The sequence below is a fragment of the Amblyomma maculatum genome, chromosome 8, assembly GCF_055883805.1.
Source record: "Amblyomma maculatum isolate TAMU_Amacu chromosome 8, ASM5588380v1, whole genome shotgun sequence".
Lineage (NCBI taxonomy): Eukaryota > Metazoa > Arthropoda > Arachnida > Ixodida > Ixodidae > Amblyomma > Amblyomma maculatum.
Genome location: NC_139351.1, coordinates 4,986,495 through 5,004,952, shown reverse-complemented (window position 1 = coordinate 5,004,952; position 18,458 = coordinate 4,986,495). Strand labels below are relative to the sequence as shown.

At 43.7% G+C, this 18,458-nt stretch overlaps 1 protein-coding gene across 3 annotated transcripts in view; it reads left to right on the top strand.

Annotated features, from left to right (window-relative positions):
* Positions 1-203: 203 nt before the first annotated feature.
* The window catches only part of LOC146180469 (uncharacterized), a 48,880-nt gene continuing 30,625 nt past the window's right edge, over positions 204-18,458 (top strand). The window contains exons 1-3 of one of the 3 annotated variants that reach the window (XM_084576064.1): positions 204-508; positions 622-656; positions 13,768-13,851. In XM_084576064.1, coding sequence (XP_084432190.1) covers positions 439-508; positions 622-656; positions 13,768-13,851 — 189 coding nt within the window. In that variant the 5' untranslated portion in view covers positions 204-438. Of the gene's footprint in view, positions 509-621; positions 657-1,329; positions 1,470-13,767; positions 13,852-18,458 lie in introns of those variants that run through there. The other 2 variants (XM_084576062.1, XM_084576063.1) reach the window with 2 other exon arrangements.

The window sequence follows — 18,458 nt, the reverse complement described above, 5'->3', positions numbered from 1 at the left end:
TATGCTAGGTCAGCGCGGCAGCGCTATAAAAGGTATTTGTTCTGTCGTCACACGGGAACTCGTGGTAGAATGAAGTTATAGTACAGTGTAGTGCTGTAGTTATAGTGCTCTAGATTAATGGTGTTGCTTTCAAAATTTGTCAAAACTATTTTATTATAGAGTCATTGCCTAAAACATAGAGCAGGCTATGATAGAGTCATAGCAGTCATAATAGTTCTAGAGTTGATTTGGCAGTAACACTGATCTCCACTAAGTGGGTGGTAACGTTGGACGTTGGTACCGCGGGCAATGCTGTCCTGATGGGCAACAATGGCAACAGTTGTATATCCTCTTTTTTTTTTTTTTTTTTATCGTTATACATGTCGGTAAATTTAAATGGGCATTCTGTCTCGTCTTGTCACGGGCCTGCCTCTTGGTAGTTAACCAAAATGTTTGATCATGGCTGGCCACAGCCGCGGCTTTTACAGCCAGCCTAGGGCCGCTCTGGTCGGCCCCGCCCCGAGCCGAGGTGAGCGCGTCGAAGCGGCGATGGAAGATGCCGAGCGCTTTTGTGTCCTTATCGGTAGAGATATTGGTTCTAATCACGTCACTGTTTGTTTCTTTGTTATCGACCTCATGTAGAACTTCGAGAGAGAAGACTTAGGCCACCGCAGCTTGTAAGTTGCTGATTATTTGGTTGCTTCCGAGCGGTTGACTGCGCCACCGTTATCACACAAGTTGTTTGTGGAAGTGGACATTCATTGTAGTCTTGATCTTGTAGTCTTGATTGCTCCGGGCTTCGTGGGTGTGAGGGAAGCCTGTGATCGGCAGAAAGCGTACGTGATATGGATTTTGTTGCATGCGCTCATTTCCTTATGGAAACAGTTCATTGAAGGGTAGCCCTTAGATACGCTTAGATAGCTTATCGCAATGAACGTTCTATCGCAATTATGCTGATTGCTGCTCAGCAATCAGCAGAAGTTCGCGTTGCGAACAACATTTGGCTGCGACGCATCCTTCTTGCAACAAATTTTCAGACATGTCATCGAAAGCGCTGTTGTGATGGGCCTGCAATGTTGTGCTTTCCTGTGCAGTGTTCGACATAGCGTTGGCGTTGTGCGATCTTCAGGACTCAAAATTTTGTACATGTGACGAAGCTTGGCCTTGTGCACTGCATACAGTGGTATTGCGTGAACTATACTGTGTGTAAACTTGCCTAGTGCGAGTTTGGTACATTTGCAGCTGGTCGATATTTGAGGGACTGCAAGAATTCCAAGCTGTGCAGGCTATATTTTTCCGGGGTTTCGTTCACAGGCAGCGGACCATTTGCACAGGTGGGCGTTTCCTGACCTCGAAGGAAGTGTTACAGACTGCAAAATCCGCTCTCCGTGATTGGCGCGTGTGTGCAAGCGCTGCTGTCAGCTGTTGGTGTATTGTACCAGTGTAGCTCTGGCCTTACGATTGTGTGCGTTTTTTAGCAGTTCCATATGGTAGGTGATCCTGTTTCTTAGCGCATGTACAACGGAAAATCTTGTGCGCAAATTTTTTATTTTTATTTTTAAATTGCTATTATGCCAGCATTGCCTCCATCCGGCCAATTCTTTAACAGTACCGCTCAACCATCGACTGCTCGTCGCAGCAAAGCGAAAATCTGGAGAGGGAACGAACCTGGCTGCGGAATCATGCCGCTCGAGCAATGTGCCATCTACTTGGCTGTTCTGTTTCGTAGAAGCAACCCCTCCATTCAAGTTTTATGTCCGAGTTCTGAGAGAGCTTGTTCTATCTGGTGTGTGCTTGTGGCTTTGATGAGTCAAATTTGTAACATTCAGAGTACTACACTTGTTCCTGGTTTCATTTTCGGGTACTGTTTCAAGGAGGTTTCGTTTGAAATTAATTAATGTACCAACATTTAATGCCTCCAATTATTTTTCAAATATAACGAGTGAAAATACTTATTGTGCACTCTAAGTTGTTTATTGCAAATATGTGTTCTTCATGCAGTTATCAAGGCTGTATGAAGGGGATAAACGTGTAGCAGCAGCTTCTTGGTATGCCTATGCATGACAGCCTATTGTGATTGGGGGTTGCTTTGCACTAATCTGAAGAGGCTAACAGAGGAGGCTCACTGCAGTGGCAGGAATTTCGGGCATGCTCTTGACCTCGTTTACATTGTTATCTCTTGTGTCTCCTGGTGCAGTAGCACTGGGCAGTTGACGATTGCATGGTAGTGTTAAAGAATAGGCCAGGTATAAATTGCTGGGTGCTGTTTTGTCATCATTAGGGGTGCCACATTCATAGTACAGCTCAGTCATGTTAATGTGCACACTTTGATTCCCAACATTACAGCCAAACGGGCGAGTTGGTGGAACATATTGAATGGAAAAACAGCGCGACAGACGAACACGACAGCAAAGGAACACAAGACGAGCGCTGACTCACAACTGAAAGTTTATTAAAGAGGGAACACAATATATGGAAAAAAGAATAAACACGTGATGCTACTTGGGATGCAGGCACGCAATCTCATTTTCATGTAGATAAATTGATGGCTTACTAACACACAACCTAAGTTTTTGTTGAAAAAACTAACTTTTCAAGGGGCATGACTGATGTACTTAAATTGTTTAAAGAAAATGCTCTTTGTCTAACTTTCACCACTGAGGTCACCAGTGATAGCAAGCAACAGTTTTTGGATCTGCGTTTGACTGTTGAGACGGGCCATATCTGCTGGGAATACCTACCTAGGGTAGAGAAACTTTTGTTAAATTTTAAGTTTCATCACTCTAATATAGTAAAAACAGGAATTGTGGTCTCATCTTTGATGTCTGCTTTATCAAAATCATGTGAGCATAAGGTAATCGGCAGCTTCAATGATCAGATTGGAAGACTCAAGGCATCTGGCTACCCGGATAATGTTTTATTGTTGGGATGTAACAAGATAGCCAAAAAGCTTAAAAGTCCAGCCTTGGTACCTAGTGCGGAAAAAGGAAAGGAAAGAAAAAAGTTCACCGTTCTGCCTTATGTACACCGCCTATCACACAATCGTAAAAATGTGGCAAAACGATAATGGCATAGAGGTTGTTTTTTCTGCACCTAAAAAACTTAAGTGTTTGTGCTATTTTGCAAAGAAAAGCTGAGCATCAGAACGAACATGAACCAACATGTGGGATTAAGCATGAAACTAAGTATGTGCCGTGTGCTGAAGGTGTAGTCTATAAAAGCCCACTATCATGTGGACAAGTGTACATTGGGCAGACTTGGCGGTGCATTAATACATGTTTGAAAGAGCATGCAAATAACTTAGACGCTAACAAATCTACTGATCTCGTTGACCACGTCCGTGACTGCGAATCTTGTTATCCTTCACTGCACTATTCTGATATCCTTTATAAACACCTGGCCCGCTTAACACGCGAGAAATGGAGACCTACCACATGAGGAAAAAACTTAGGTCGTGTGTTGTATGTTAGTAAGCCATCAATTTATCTACATGAAAGTGAGATTGCGTGCCTGCACCCCACGTAGAATCACGTGTTTATTCTTTTTTTCATATATTGTGTTCCCTCTTTAATAAACTTTCAGTTGTGAGTCAGCGCTCGTCTTGTGTTCCTTTGCTGTCGTGTTTGTCTGTCGCGCTGTTTTTCCATCCAATCAATTGCCAAGTAAAACTATCCACAATGTGAATCATCCTTAATAATGAATTATGAAGAAAAACTTTGTATAAAAAAAAGCACTTCATGACTATCGTCTGCTTCTGTGCATAGTGTTGGGCAGTAGAGTGTTAGATTCTTGGGAGCTCCAAGCATGTTATCCTGGTCGCCATTAATTTAATAATTTGATACAGTTTGACATGACTAATAATCTGCGACGCATTATGGAGTCTCTAGGCATGGTCACATATTTCCTGTTACGACTGCTTACATATGAACCAGTAGTGCATAGCATTCAGTCTGTGGATAACTGCTGAAGGAAGCCTTCAACATAACACAATCTTCAGAGAAAACCACCTTATCATCTATATGTGCAGTAAGACATGGTTTGGTTTATGGGGTTTAACAACCAAAAGGGAATCGGACTAATGATAACTAATAAAGCTTGTTGAGTGGGCACTATTTGGGCATTTTCGCTCTGTGGGCCAATGAATAAGCACTTTTGTAATGTGTTTTGGTGGTGGCCAGCACACAAAATGCTAGAACGGAAATAACATCTGGTTGGGGAAGTTTAGGTTTAATTCTCATCACTGTTCCATATTAATGCAGCAAAGTAAATGCAGATCCAGATAGGCTGTGTTTATTTCTGCCTTGTCCATTAAGTGCACAGTGAGTTTCCATATTAGCAAGGTGAAAATACATGGAAAATGTTAGGTCCCCATAAAAATAGTCCAGAATTTGAGTAATCTATATCAACAAGAGTCATAGTATTGGAACATGAGTGCACTTGCTTTACAAGAGTGTTTGAGGGTACCTCCAAAAGGGACCTGTGAACCAAGGAGTAGATACCATTTGGCTGAGTCTGTTCACACCGATGTATATTACTATGGAAAGCTGTATGCCTTTCGCACAATATATGAAACATCGGTTAGCATGAGGCATGCACATTATTTATTTGCAGCAAAACTTATAACTGTTTGTTCAGTAGCCATCATGTAAGAACCCATTAAGCAGCAAGGAAGCTTTCAAAAGCCGTCAGGTAGCTGAGAAGCATGAGTAAACAAACATTTTGCTCATGACCCAAGCCTTGACGAGATTGCAGTATGCCTCTGTATTCTATGTGCAATGACGTTTCTTTCTGATCTAGTTGTTTGATGTTTTCGAGGTGGAATCCTTTTTAGCTCAAGACATAAGGTGCGAATCTTCCATGTTTATCTTTTGAAAAAGCCAGAATGTCTGCTTCATCGAACAGAAAGTGTAACATACCCATTTACCATATAGCTTGGAGCAGTTGTCATATGTGCAGTCAAAATTTGCAATCATGTGCAGTGAAAACCTTTATGGAAGGCGATGCATATTGATTAGCTGCCCCGTACAATCAATGCTATGCATTGAAGTCTCTCCCTTACATATATCGTTATCGGCCATTGCCTTTTACAAAGTGGACACATCCCCTGCGTGCACGTCATCTACTACACTGACAGCCAACAGCTTGGTTTTGCGGGCTTTGAGTGACTAAAGATGTGAATGTAAAATTTAGGTGGACGCCTAAGCTTCGCCTTGAGAGTAGATGCGATAGTGACTTTAACACTGCTCTTTCATTCCGCAATGTTTGCTTTAGTTGACTTTGTTTGTTGCGAAAGCAACGCTACTTTAGTCGTCAAGCCATTTCACGTGGCTAGCATGGGCCAAGTTGCACATGCGCGAGGAGCCGTGTGACGGCAGAGGCAGCAGCTGGTGTGTCGGAGGTGGTGCCGGAGAAGTGACGTCATAACCACAGCCAACGCCAGCTGCGCATCACTCTCTCCATTGGTTGTGCCGAGAAGAGGTGTGTAGCTAGGAGCGTGCGGCCAGAATCGACCAACTATGGAGAAGAAAAACCCGGCCACTGCTTAGCGAGTAGAGTAGCCTAAACTATCCTATGCGTAGCCATGCAGCTGTTGCTTTCGCAACTCAACTAGGTTTACCCGCAGTTAAACCACTGCCAATTTTTTTTTGGCAACAGAAAGCACAGTATCTGTCTCTCTTCTCGCTGGGCACCTACACTTACAATGAACAGTCCATATGCCGTCAGTTAGAATCTTTGTTGCAAGGTAGTCTCCAGTGTCGCTATCTGATGGAGGCTAAATGGGAAACGAAATAGCGGGACACCACCCTGAATGCTGCACAAAGAAGGTTGCACCACAGTTTTTGATACAAAGTGATGTGGTCATCTTTTGCAACACCACCACACTGCTGACACTCACTTTTTAGGTGAATGAGCTGTGCACGCTATCGCATAACACAGTTTTAGCTCTCTGTCTGTGTTGTGTGTCTAGCATACAGAGCACACAACTTCACTGTTATTGAGGGATAGGGATTTAAATATATTCTATTTTCCCCTCCTGTTGATCCAAACTCGTATTGACAATACTGGTCAGGCATCACTGACAGGATTTTGAAGGTCATAGGAACATGCACAAAAGGCTGTCTTAGCATCGCTGGATTTTGCTTTGCAAAAATGGATGGTTGGTTGCTGGTGTCTCCAATTAGAGGTGCACAAACATAACAAATAAGCAAGCACACTGTTTTGTGGATTGCTTGGGCAGTTAAATGAAAATGAGCACGGCATAATGTGGTTACTGCCTCGCAGTTTGGGCACCACAGAAAGGCTCCAAAGTCTTAGCATTGCGGTGGCCAGCAGTAACATTACCATGTATGCCAAAAGAGGGCTCGCAAGCACTCCAAGAGAGTGTTTGAATTCTTTCATGCCCCTTGGATACCTGCAGTGGCTGTATGCTCTTGGCTAGTGATACATATCGTCTCCATCGAAAAATGGCCGCCGTGGATAGAATTGGATCCTGCGCTCTTGGGTTCAGCTTTGGAATGCCCTGACTGTGATTGTGTTTGCTTTCAAATAGCTTTTCTGCCTTTTTAGAAGCTTTCCCTCTGAAGCCCGTTATACTTTGTGGCACGGGCAGAGGCTCTTTATTTTTCTTTCCTTTTCATGCCTCAACATAATATACGCCTGAATGGAATGCACCACTTTCTGTTTGCACTGTAGATTCGGACTGCTCTTACACTTGACTTTCTATGCTGTGATCAGTTCAACCTGTTCTTATACCTGCTGTGGTGGCTCATTCACTTTGGTATTTGGCTACTGATTCCAAGGTTGCAGGTTCAATCCTGGCCATTGTCATCATCATCATCATCAGCCGGACTATACCCATTGCAGGGCGAAGGCCTCTCCCATATTTCTCCACTTAACCTGGTTCTGTGCTAGCTGCATCCACTTGACCCCTGCGAACTTCTTAACCTCATCCGCACACCTAACTTTCTGCCGCCCCATGCTACGCTTTCCTTCTCTTAATCCATTTTGTTACCCTAAGCGACCATCGGTTATCCTCTCTTCACACTACATGTCCTGCCCGTGCCCATTTCTTCTTAATTTCCACTAGAATGTCGGTAACTTGAGTTATTTCTCTGACCCACTCTGCACGCTTCCTATCTCTTAATGTTACACCTACCATTTTTCGTTCCATAGCCCTCTGGGTTGTCCTCAACTTAAGTAGAACTTTCTTGGTTAGCCTCCACGTTTCAGCCCCATAGGTGAGTACAGGTAAAATGCAACTGTTATATACTTTCCTCTTTAGCGATACCGGTAAGCTGCTAGTCATAATCTGTGAGTGCTTGCCAAATGTGCTCCATCCCAATCTTATTCTTCTTGTTATTTCTTTTTCATGGTCCAGATCTGTGGTTACTACCTGTCCTAAGTAGACATATTCGCCTACTACTTCCAGTACTTCGCTACCTAATGTAAACTGCTGTTCCTTCCTGAGGCTGTTGAACATTACCTTTGTCTTCTGCATATTGATTTTCAAGTCTACCTTTCTACTTTTCCTGTCTAGGTCACCAATCATTATTTGCAGTTGATCCCCCGAGTTGCTTAGCAAGGCAATGTCATCAGCAAATTGCAGACTACTGAGGTATTCTCCATTAGGGATAAGGGTGGCCATTGTAGCTGCGTTTTGATTCAGGCAAAATACAAAAACGCTCGGAGTGCCAAAGCGCCCCAAGGGACAATTTGCTCAATCATCGCACCACAAAACCAGTCATGAGCCTAACAGTCAGCCCCGCTCCTATTGGTCATTATACCGGCATGTGGGTCAGCCATAGGGGCAGAGCAATGGAATAATTAGTGCCTCATTTCGTGATCTCATTTTTGCATAATTCAGCTTAAAGGGATTTGTATCGATCTGGATTGCTCCTCTATGGCATCTCTGGTAGCTCACTCTGTCACTTCAGGACATTAAACCGTGCAGTTTACAAATTTAGTTCCTGCTACTATGCATTTTTTACAACAGGCAAGAATGAATATAAGAGAAGAACATTTAGTTGGCAGCAGTACAGAGATTTTATGAGAATGCTTTAGTTGTAAAAGAGCATTTTGGCAGGCTAATATGAAGAATGGGGATAACAGCGCAGAAACAAGGACGTGACAACACAACACAGGCGCTAACTAACAACTGATGTTTATTGACAAACGGAAGGAATTTATGTTCACAAAAATCAGACTGAACTGGTTCGGCTGCTATTAGTCGCATAAAAGGTTGGGACTCCTTAAAGCAGAATAGGCACATGTGATAAATGTTTAAAGCTGTGTGAAACATCACTGTGGGCGTCAAAAGACTGGAACCGGGAACGATATGGCAGTGCATTGTGCTTTATGCAGCCTTAGCCTTAGACAAGCACAGCGTCATTAGACGATACAACAAAAAACGCACTCGCGAGATATTCAAGGCCTTGTGCATACATAAAATCGATGATGAATGTGTCAACACTCTATCTATCACGGTACACAAGAAGGAACGCGCCTACCTCGACAGCCACTTTCATCCATGTTTCTCGGTTCGTTTCCATGCCATTTTTCACATTTGACACCCACAGTGATGTTCCAGTTTAAAAAAAAAATTGCTGGCAGCTTTAAACTTTTATCACATTCTGCATACTGCATTAATGAGTCCCCCAACCTTTTATCAGACTGATAGCAGTTTGAGTTTTGGGAATATACATTCCTTCTGTTTGTCAATAAACATCAGTTGTTAGGCAGCACCTGTGTTGTCTTGTCACACCCTTGTTTTTGCACTGTTTCTTATCCCATTCTTCAGTTATAATCATCCACAAGGGTGTTCTGTCCAAATCAACATTTATAGAACTTATTATACTGGCATGCTGAATGTTTTGGTACGTTTGCTGCAAAACCAGTGCTTTTTGTTATTTTTTTTATTATTCCCTTGTAAATATATTGCTTGCTCATTTTTTTCCATAAAGAAGGGATGGTGTTCGCACATGTCAGAGAGGCAGTGAAGGCAATTTCACCTAGCTTGTGTTCTTAGCAAAAATAAATTTCTGGCTACCTTTGTTGTATGCCAGGAGACGCATCAATTGCTGGTAAGACTTGATTTAATAGTTTTCACTACCAAAGTGGACTCCGGTATCTGCACTCTTGGACATTTTCTAGCTCACAGAGACTTCAGAGCTGAGATATGCCTGAATGTATTGGTTATGGGATGTCCCAGGTAAAATGCACTTCAGTTTACTTATTGGTGACATTTTTTTACTGAACTCACTCCATAGGCAAAGTTACTTTCCAGCCTTCCAAAAAATATTTGCGTCTAGTTGAATGCCTGATGGTTGCTTATCTGTGTGCCTAAACTGTACAGTATTTTGCTAAAGTGTTTACGACAAACCATTGTTCTAAAATAATCAGTCATTGAAATCATATTTGTTGGCGTTTCTTAGCACACAAGGGACATCAGAAAGAATGCATATGAGCAGGACAGACGCTAGTCTTCAACTGTTGTTCATTGAAACAGCATGTCATATGTAAGCTCTCAAAATGGTCATCACACATGCGCAGGTGAGGGGGGGTGCCACGCTTAATGTACAATAACTGTTTTTCAGGTAGATACAGTTAAATCTCAATTTAACGAAGTTGAGGGGAGCCACAAAATATTTCGTTAAATCGATAACTTCGTTAGATAGAGGGAGGCACTTCTCGGTCCCTTAATCAGACACATTTGATTATTACAGGGTGTCGCATCATCAAGAAAGTACCGCAGCATCATATTTGGGAAACGTAAATGTGCTGAAAATGAAATCATATTTTGAAAGAACGTAACAGCAGACCTTAAACAAAGGCCATGGAAGCTGTACTGTTACATCATCTTTAAATATAATGCCAACTTGTCCACTATGCTATGTTGCTACATATATTTTATGGTGAGGCTGCCCAAAAGTAATAAAGAATAATACGCTTCTGCCCGTGCCATTAGGTATAACGGGCTTAAAGCTATGTTGCTACAATGAAATTGCGGTTCCCGCAACCACCAACACCAATAGCGCATATGAAAAGAGGGAACGAAAATTTTACCTTGGCAAGAAGGGGTTGGCCGGAGGACTAAATTTCTTTCCCAGCAAAGATGTCGCTGATCTTTGCTTGCTTGCGATTTGTAAGCAACATCTGCCTGGAATTTTTGTGCATTCTTCCCTTATGTGTTCCGGCAAACTGTCGCAGCAGATTAAGAGCAGCCATAACTTGTCCCGGTGTTGGCATGCTTGGCACGCTGCTGACACTGGGTCTACGGGCCAGCTTTTTACTGCTGGCAAAATGTTGTGTATTCAAATCAATCTAGCTCACGTTTCGCACCACGCAGTTTGGGAAAAGCGGGACGTAGTTGCTGCACAATGTTATCAATACATTTTGGAGCGTTTTGCATAAAATAGACCGAAAATAGACTTTCTCATCTTCCTTTTTACTAAAAGGTTCGTTAATTCAGGACAGATAGTAAAATTAGTTTCGTTATTTAGAGCTACTCAAAGCATTGTACCGTATGGGCGTCTGAGGGGGAATCGGGATCTCTTCGTTAAACTGAGACTTTTGTTAAATTGGATTTCGTTAAATCGAGTTTTGACTGTACACAGATGGTGTACTGACACAGTTTTGACCTTTGTTTATACACAGGGCTTCGACAATTTCTCTTTCTGTTTGCGTTTTCTTTGTTGCCACTACGCGCATGTTCTGAAGGATCAGTGTGCATGTATGGGGTTTGGGTTGTCAGGGTATCTTTTGATAAGACACAGCTCACAGTGATCAGCGATATTCCCCCTAGCTGATGTAGATCCCACAGCCATGTGATGTTCCCTCAGCCTTTAATTTAAGCATCAGCCTGATCATCCGCAGCAATCAAGCGAGTGTACAATCAAGCGGGACAAGTGAGCGGGATTTCGTAAACAACACCGACTGCATGGAACAAACTGCATTTGGTGCTTTTATCACAAATTGGCTGCCTTGCAGCGCCGTTCACAATAGGGTACAGGCGCACAAGCTTCTTTCGGGCAGTCAAACAAGATGGACGCCACACTTTTTGTCAACTTTTTTCAACAGTGCGACACGTTGTGCACATAGGCCATAGCCACAAGTCGAGCTCACCGATGGGGATCTTCACGGTTTGGTCGCCACCCAGTTCTCACTTCATTCAGTAGCTTTTCAGCGACAGATGTGATGGCTTCTTCAGGAAACCCAGCATTCTCTAGACAAAGTTCATATGTTCATATTTGTTCTTTCTAATGCCCCTTGTGTGTTAACAAGCACTAGCAAATATGATTTCAAATGCTTTCCAACTCGCCCAAGTTTCCACCCTATTAACCAGTCATTGTTCGTTATCATCGTCAGCCAGACTATACCCACTGCAGGGTGAAGGCTTCTCCCATATTCCTTCATTTAACCTGGATCTTTGTCAGCTGCATCCACTTGATCCCCTCCCAACTTCTCATCCACCCACCTATCTTTCTGCCGCCCCCTGCTACGTTTGTCTTCCTTCGGAATCCAGTCTGTCGCCCTTAGCGACCACCGATTATCGTCTCTTCCCACTACATGCCCTGCCCATCCATTTCTTCTTCTTGATTTCCACTAGAAAGTTATTAACTCGAGTTATTTTCTCTGGCCCACTCTGCACGCTTCCTATCCTTGAGCTTTACACCTACCATTTTTCTTTTCATAGCTTGTCCTCAACTTAAGTAGAATCCTTTTCCTCAGCCTTCACGTTTCTGCCTCATAGGTGAGTACCGGTAACATACAGCTGTTAAATACTTTCCTCTTGAGGGATATCAAACGGCCACTCATGATCTGAGAGCATCTTTAAGGTGCACTCCATCCTGATCTGATTCTCCTAGGTATTTCCCTTCGTTGTCTGGATCTGTGAACACTACCTGCATGTCTTTGCCACTACCAGAGCCTTGCTAGCTGTCATAAATTGATGGTCTTTTCAGAGACTGTCGAACATTGCTTCAGTTTTCTTATTATATTTATTTTCAGGCCTACCATTCTGCTTTCCCTGTCTAAGCCATTGCCTCTGAATTCCCACTGTAAATACATGGCTGAACAGGAGAGACTGTCTCTCCTGTCCTTAGTGAAACTTTGTTACTTTCTTGATGGATGACTCTGGTGGCTGTGTGGTTGCTGTGTGTAGAAGTCTTCCTTTGCTTTCACACTTGGCTCATCTACACCCTAGTTTCTCAATGCCTGCATGACTGCTGGGGTTTCGACCAAAACAAATACTTTCTTGTAATGTTATCGTTGGGTGATTATATATTGCATTAGGCTGGGCTTTGTGGGTGCATGTAACAGGATCAAGCTCTGTAGTAAAAAAAACGAACACTCACAAAAAAAAAAAAAAAAAAAAAAACGAAGCATTGACGTTTCGGGGCCTGTACAAGTCCCTTGTCCACAATGGAAGCAAATGAATGAAGGAAATGGCTTATGTGCGGCTTTGGTGCCATAGTAAAGAGTGCACAAGTCTTGGGAAGATTGCCCCACGTCCGGTTTAAAACATCTCGTCATTTGAATGTGCAGTGACTAAAGTTGTAGACATGTTGACAGATCCTTCCCCGTTGCTATGACTGAGGTGTTGTCCTAATCACTGCTATGCTCCGCAGTGCCACAATGTTTGGCCTTGGCATTTTCTTTCATGCGGTCATTGGTAACGTCATTCTGATGCAGCTTCAAATGCCTGACAAAATTACCTGATTCGCCGATATATGCAGCCCTGCAGTTATTACACGTAATCTTGTAAACAACTCCAGGATATCGGTTAGGTTTGGCTGGGTTCTTCACTCTTAGATTTTTGCTTTAGCTTGCTTGATCGCACGTGGGCTGCATGGACTCTGTATTGCTTAAATATTCTGGCTATTGACTCGCTGGCTCATGCAGCATATCGTATGCTTGCCTGCTTGCTTTTATCAGTGACCTTTTCTTTGGAGTTGTGACATGAACAGCATTGTTCGGCTGTCTTGAGCATCTGTTGTCTGAAATATTCTTCCTGGCGGTCTGCAGCTCAGCGCCGAGTTTCTTGGGGCTGGAGTATAGACCGAAGGCATGGTTGTAAAGTGCATATGCAGCGGGGAGCTTATGCCCAAAAGTGTGCTCAGACACTGACCAGTGTGTGTGGGCTTTCGGTACACCGAGGTTGCCATCCTGTTAGGTGCCATTTTGCATAAGCACGTCTAGAAGGGAATGATACCGTTACTTTCTTCTATGGTATGGGCAGTTGAAAGGAGTGCATTCTGTCGGCCAGTCACACAAAAACAGTGATTGACACAATGGAGGAACAGTTTTGGGGGTGGATTAAATGAGCCCACAGCTTCTGCTTCAGTGAATTCTAAAGCAATGTTTGCACACACCACAGAGACGGATGCACCCATGGCTATACCAAATCAAGCTCCATAGATGGAGTGGAAGAAATTTGGCACAGAGCAAAAGAAAGCACGACTCGCATGCCAAGCAGTTGTGCTTGTGCTGCATTCAGGAAGCATGAAGGGAGTACTGACATCACTTGCAGCGAGGTTTGGCTACCTCATCTGGTTTTGCCACGTTTCACTTCCATTACATGAGTTCATTGAAATCTTGCTTTGTACTGTGCATCTAAGTCAATGGAGTGTGCAGTGACTGCTCATAGAAATATGGGAATGAGTGGCTGTATAGAAAAGGGCATGGCTGATAGGGTGGGATTGTCTTCTTGGGACGCAGCAGATAGCATTGTGTCTCCAGGTGGGCAGCTGATGAGGTTGTCACAAATGAGTGTCTTTGTTTTTCTTGCAGCACGAATTTCACTCGTCCACCGAAGTTCGCCTTTGGCTGCCACAGATCCAGAGGGAGATTGCCCTGTGCCTTCAGCGAGCTCAGGTACTTTTCTTCTATTGCCTCAAATTCACAAGTGCTTAACTTTAGATCCTTAAACTTCCTGGTTCTGTACTTTTGGTACTGTACTGTTGGGACATTTGGGACTTACCTTGTGGCTGCTTTGATTAAGGCAGATTGCAGAAATATGTCGCTTGAGGTCGCCCCACTGGTGTTCAGAACCGATCCAGAGCTGTCCACTTCTATGCATACCTGTCATGGGTACAGCATAGCTTTGGCAAACAAATGCTATGAATCCTCCACGTAACGAATACAAATTTAGCAAATAGCATTTGTTTGTTGCATGCATCTATCATATGGGACCACTCTTACCCAGTGCTCATTGGAAGTCATAAGGTGAATTTAAATGCTGAAAATTTGGGATTTCGTGTTATTTGTGTCTTACTTTTATGAGAAGTAACCTATTTTTCCTTGTGGTCTAGTGAAATAATATTCTGCTCACTTTAAATTCAACAAAGCCCACCCGCACTGCATGCATAAATCAGTACCTTCCATGGCAGACAACATGGAATACCACTACAGGCTGGAAGCGGTAGTGAGTTTTTGCTCACCCTGGTAAAGCCTGCACCTACACCTTCTCAACGTGCTTAGAAATTCCCTTGAATGTCCTGCAGATTTCCTAAACATAGGATGCCTAGTGTAGTTCAATACTCATTGGGTCATTCTCGCTGTTATATTTATTTCTACTGTTTCTAGGCATTCTTCATACTTTTGTTGATGAATATATAACGAGATGGCTATCCACCTTGAATGTTTTCTGAACCTGTAAAGTCATCTATAATGCTGGTGTGTAGGAATGTCAGCTGAAAGATTAGATTTGCAATCTAATTGAGTGTTTTTATGGCAGGTAAAAGTTAATTGCGTCTCCTTGCGTTTAGCTCACTTCTCTATGTTTATGGCGAACTGTCTACTGTTTTGTGTGTCAAGTCCTTGAAGCAAGTTGCCAATGTCGACTCAATGGAGTTATGGTTGCTCTATGAGAAGAATTGGTCACACGCTACCTGTTAGAGCTACCATCAGGGATCCACAGATGAAATCAATAACATCTTTATTTGTGTCGCATAAAAAGTACACTACACTGTAGGCCTTCATTTGTGACAGCTTCAGGACTTCCAATAACTGGAAGACAAGGAGTCGCCAGAAAGAATCATGCCTCTGTTATGCATATTTCTCGTCAAATGGGCTGATTTCAGCACAACTGTCTGGATTGCTTCACGGGCAAATCTAGGATTGTTGACTGCTCCCAATTTGCCTTTGGCAGGCATGAGCAGTTATCCTAATCTGCCATTCTAATAGGCATGCTCCGAAAAGGGCAGACAATAATGGTCCAAAAGTGCTCTGAATCTGCTATTAGGATCGATCATAGGATAGAGGATGCATTCATCTAAGAACAACTTCAGTCAGTGTCACAAGTGATAAGGTGAATTCCAAGTGAAGGCAAGCAGACTGTCAAACCCATGGTGGTGGGTTCAGTTCCAACAATTGTGGCTGCATTTGATTGGGAGCTCAATTCAAAAACGCCTGTGTACCGCGTAATGTCAGGGCACGCTAAAGAAACAAGGCTGCCAGAAAAATTTCCAGCAAGCACTATTGCACCAGGAAGAACAAAAACGAATTTGGCGAGCGCTTAGGACTGCTTACACGCTGGGAAGACAAAAGCATGAATGTCTCATTAGTTTTGTTTATTTAGTTCATTTTCTTTGTTCTTTTTATTTTTGTCTTTGTCGGGAGTTTTATAGCGAGGCTCACTGACCATGCGACATACATATAAACTTTGGCTTGTTCCCGAGCGATAGAAACCAAGCATGGTCACTCGCTAGCCGAATCCGGCCTAAAACCTAAAAATATTTCTTTAAGCCAAATGAGACCATATTTAGTCAATTGTAAGTACCCCCTTTTTTCATGACCACTAGCCGAAAGTGATGGGATGGGTCTGCTTTTAAAAATTTAAAATATCCCCTACTCCTGTTTCCTTGACGAGACCGGTGCATGAAATAGCATATTGTTTGGCAAACATCTTCGGCAAATGCGACTGACTGCAGTTAGCTTGAATTCTAAGCTGTGGCAACCCTTTTCAAACTCATTCGGACTTTCATTACGGTTGTCTAACAGCTGACAGCAAACAAAGCAATGCAGGTGCACGATACCTGTGAAACCTGCACACCGTTGAATGTTCGCCTATTCTTGGTTCACATGACAATATGATGATAGCATTGCCATGGTTGCTTCGGCCTGCTTTGGTGTTCTGAACCACCATTTGTCGTGTAGTGTCTGAATGCAGCGATGCAAGTAGCCAGAGATTGCGCTGCGGGCTCTGGCACCACCTTGGGGCTCTGGCAGGCTTCTCTGCGCGCTCTTCCCCGCAAAAAAAAGAAAAAGAAAAAGGCTGCTTAGATTCGCATGCAAGTTCTTTTTGCTTTTTTTTTTTTTTCCAGATTTTTTTGTTGCAAAATTAGGGAGCTTAAAATGCATAAAAAAGTAAAAATGAGTAAAAAAGGAAATAACAAGAAGAATAAGATTGGGATGGAGCGCATTTGGCAAGCACTCGCAGATTATGACTAGCAGCTTACCGGTATCGCTCAAGAGGAAAGTATACAACAGTTGCATCTTGCCTGTACTCACCTATGGGGCTGAAACGTGGAGGCTAACCAAGAGAGTTCTACTTAAGTTGAGGACAACCCAGAGGGCTATGGCACGAAAAATGGTAGGGGTAACATTAAGAGATAGGAAGCGTGCAGAGTGGGTCAGAGAAATAACTCAAGTTACCGACATTCTAGTGGAAATTAAGAAGAAGAAATGGACATGGGCAGGACATGTAGTGCGAAGAGAGGATAACCGATGGTCGCTGAGGGTAAAAAACTGGATTCCAAGGGAAGGAAAGCGTAGCAGGGGGCGGCAGAAAGTTAGGTGGGCGGATGAGATTAAGAAGTTCGCAGGGGTCATGTGGATGCAGCTAGCACAGAACCGGGTTAAGTGGAGAAATATGGGAGAGGCCTTTGCCCTGCAGTGGATATAGTCAGGCTGATGATGATGAAAATGCGACAATGTGATACTTTTTTTGCTTTACTTCAGACATACAGTGTCTTTATTTCTGCATTACACAATACGTTTTAACCACTCTTATTTCATGCATGACGTCACATGGGTCAAGCAGACATTTAGAGTCTGGCACTGGTTGCTGATTGGCCTCCAGGGTAATCACGTCATGCTCCTGCTTGACGAGTGAGATTTTCTGGGCCTCCTCTGTAGGGCAACAACATTGGTTCTGTTGTAATGGGAAGCGTAAGTTTTCGTCTTAAAAAGGAAACATGCACACTTGCAACACAAGTATCTGTCTGCATTTAAACAATGAATAAGTACCACCTCGCACAGATTGCAGCTTCAGTTAGTACTGTTGTAAATTAAGAAGACAAGAAGAAAAAGGCAGATGAAGGACTTGGAAGAAATTCTAATTTTCATCTGGATTTGTGGAGTCCAAGCTGGTACAGTCGAACCCGGATATATTGAACTCGAAGGGGATCGCGAAATAGTTCGATATATCGATAATTCGATATACAGAAATCGGCTTGCGACGGCACTTACGATGCGAAAAAACGATACCGTATTTGTCACGTAATCAACCCACTCGCATAATGAACCCACCCACCACTTTTGCACCCGAGAATTAAAAAAAAAAAAATGCGTTAAGGCTAGCTCGCTCGCATGCAAGCGACGAGCGGCAGCGACAGAGCGAAAATTTTCAAACTTGTTGGAACTGCGTCTCTCTCGCCGCTCGAGCCACCGCGGCAGCTCAAAACAAGGTTTCTGTGTCGCCGCGGCGGCAGGAAATCGCGAGCATTTTCGCTTGCATGTCGATGGCGCGCATCAGTCCGTTTCGGTAGTCTCATCCACAGCTCATTGGCAGCGTGCCAAGATGTTGCGCAGCGATAACGTCAGGGCGCGTTTATCTTTTGATAGCTCCTGCAGTGGCGAGGAGCGAACTTCGCAGAGTGCCCGTGATGGCTCGATTGCATAAGCCTGGTTCGATTTATCATGCCGCGCTTGGGGCGGGCGTCATGATCGCAGCAGCTGACCGCGTGCTTTCGCTGATTCATCATGCAAGGATAAACGATAAAAAAAATATAAAATAAACATCCCCGCAAAAAAAAAAAAGAAATCCCTGCCGCTTTTTAACGTCCGCAGCCGCCATATCTTACGCTACGCCGCGTGTACAGCCCAACAATAGGAAAGAATGACTCTCGCAAAAAAAAACAGAGCTGGCACCATAGCCACGTCCGCCGCCGCGCTGCCGCACGTAGAGGGTTCGCAACACGCGCTGGAGAAAGCGTTGACGTCTGTCTGAGAACGGGCTGAGCTGGCTTGGCGCATGCGTTGCGCATGCTGAAGGAGAGAGATAGCTCAGCAAAAGAATGGGCACACCCACGCACATGGCTTGCAAACGTCATTTGTTGGCGCGCGGGAAACGACAACTGCAGATGCGCGCGCCTTTGGGGAATGGGTGTGGCGCTGCCCAGACCTTCTGTCGCCGAACTGTCCCCTCTCATTCCTTCCGCGCGTGGCTTGAAAGCGTCACGCGGCAAACGGCCAAGGGT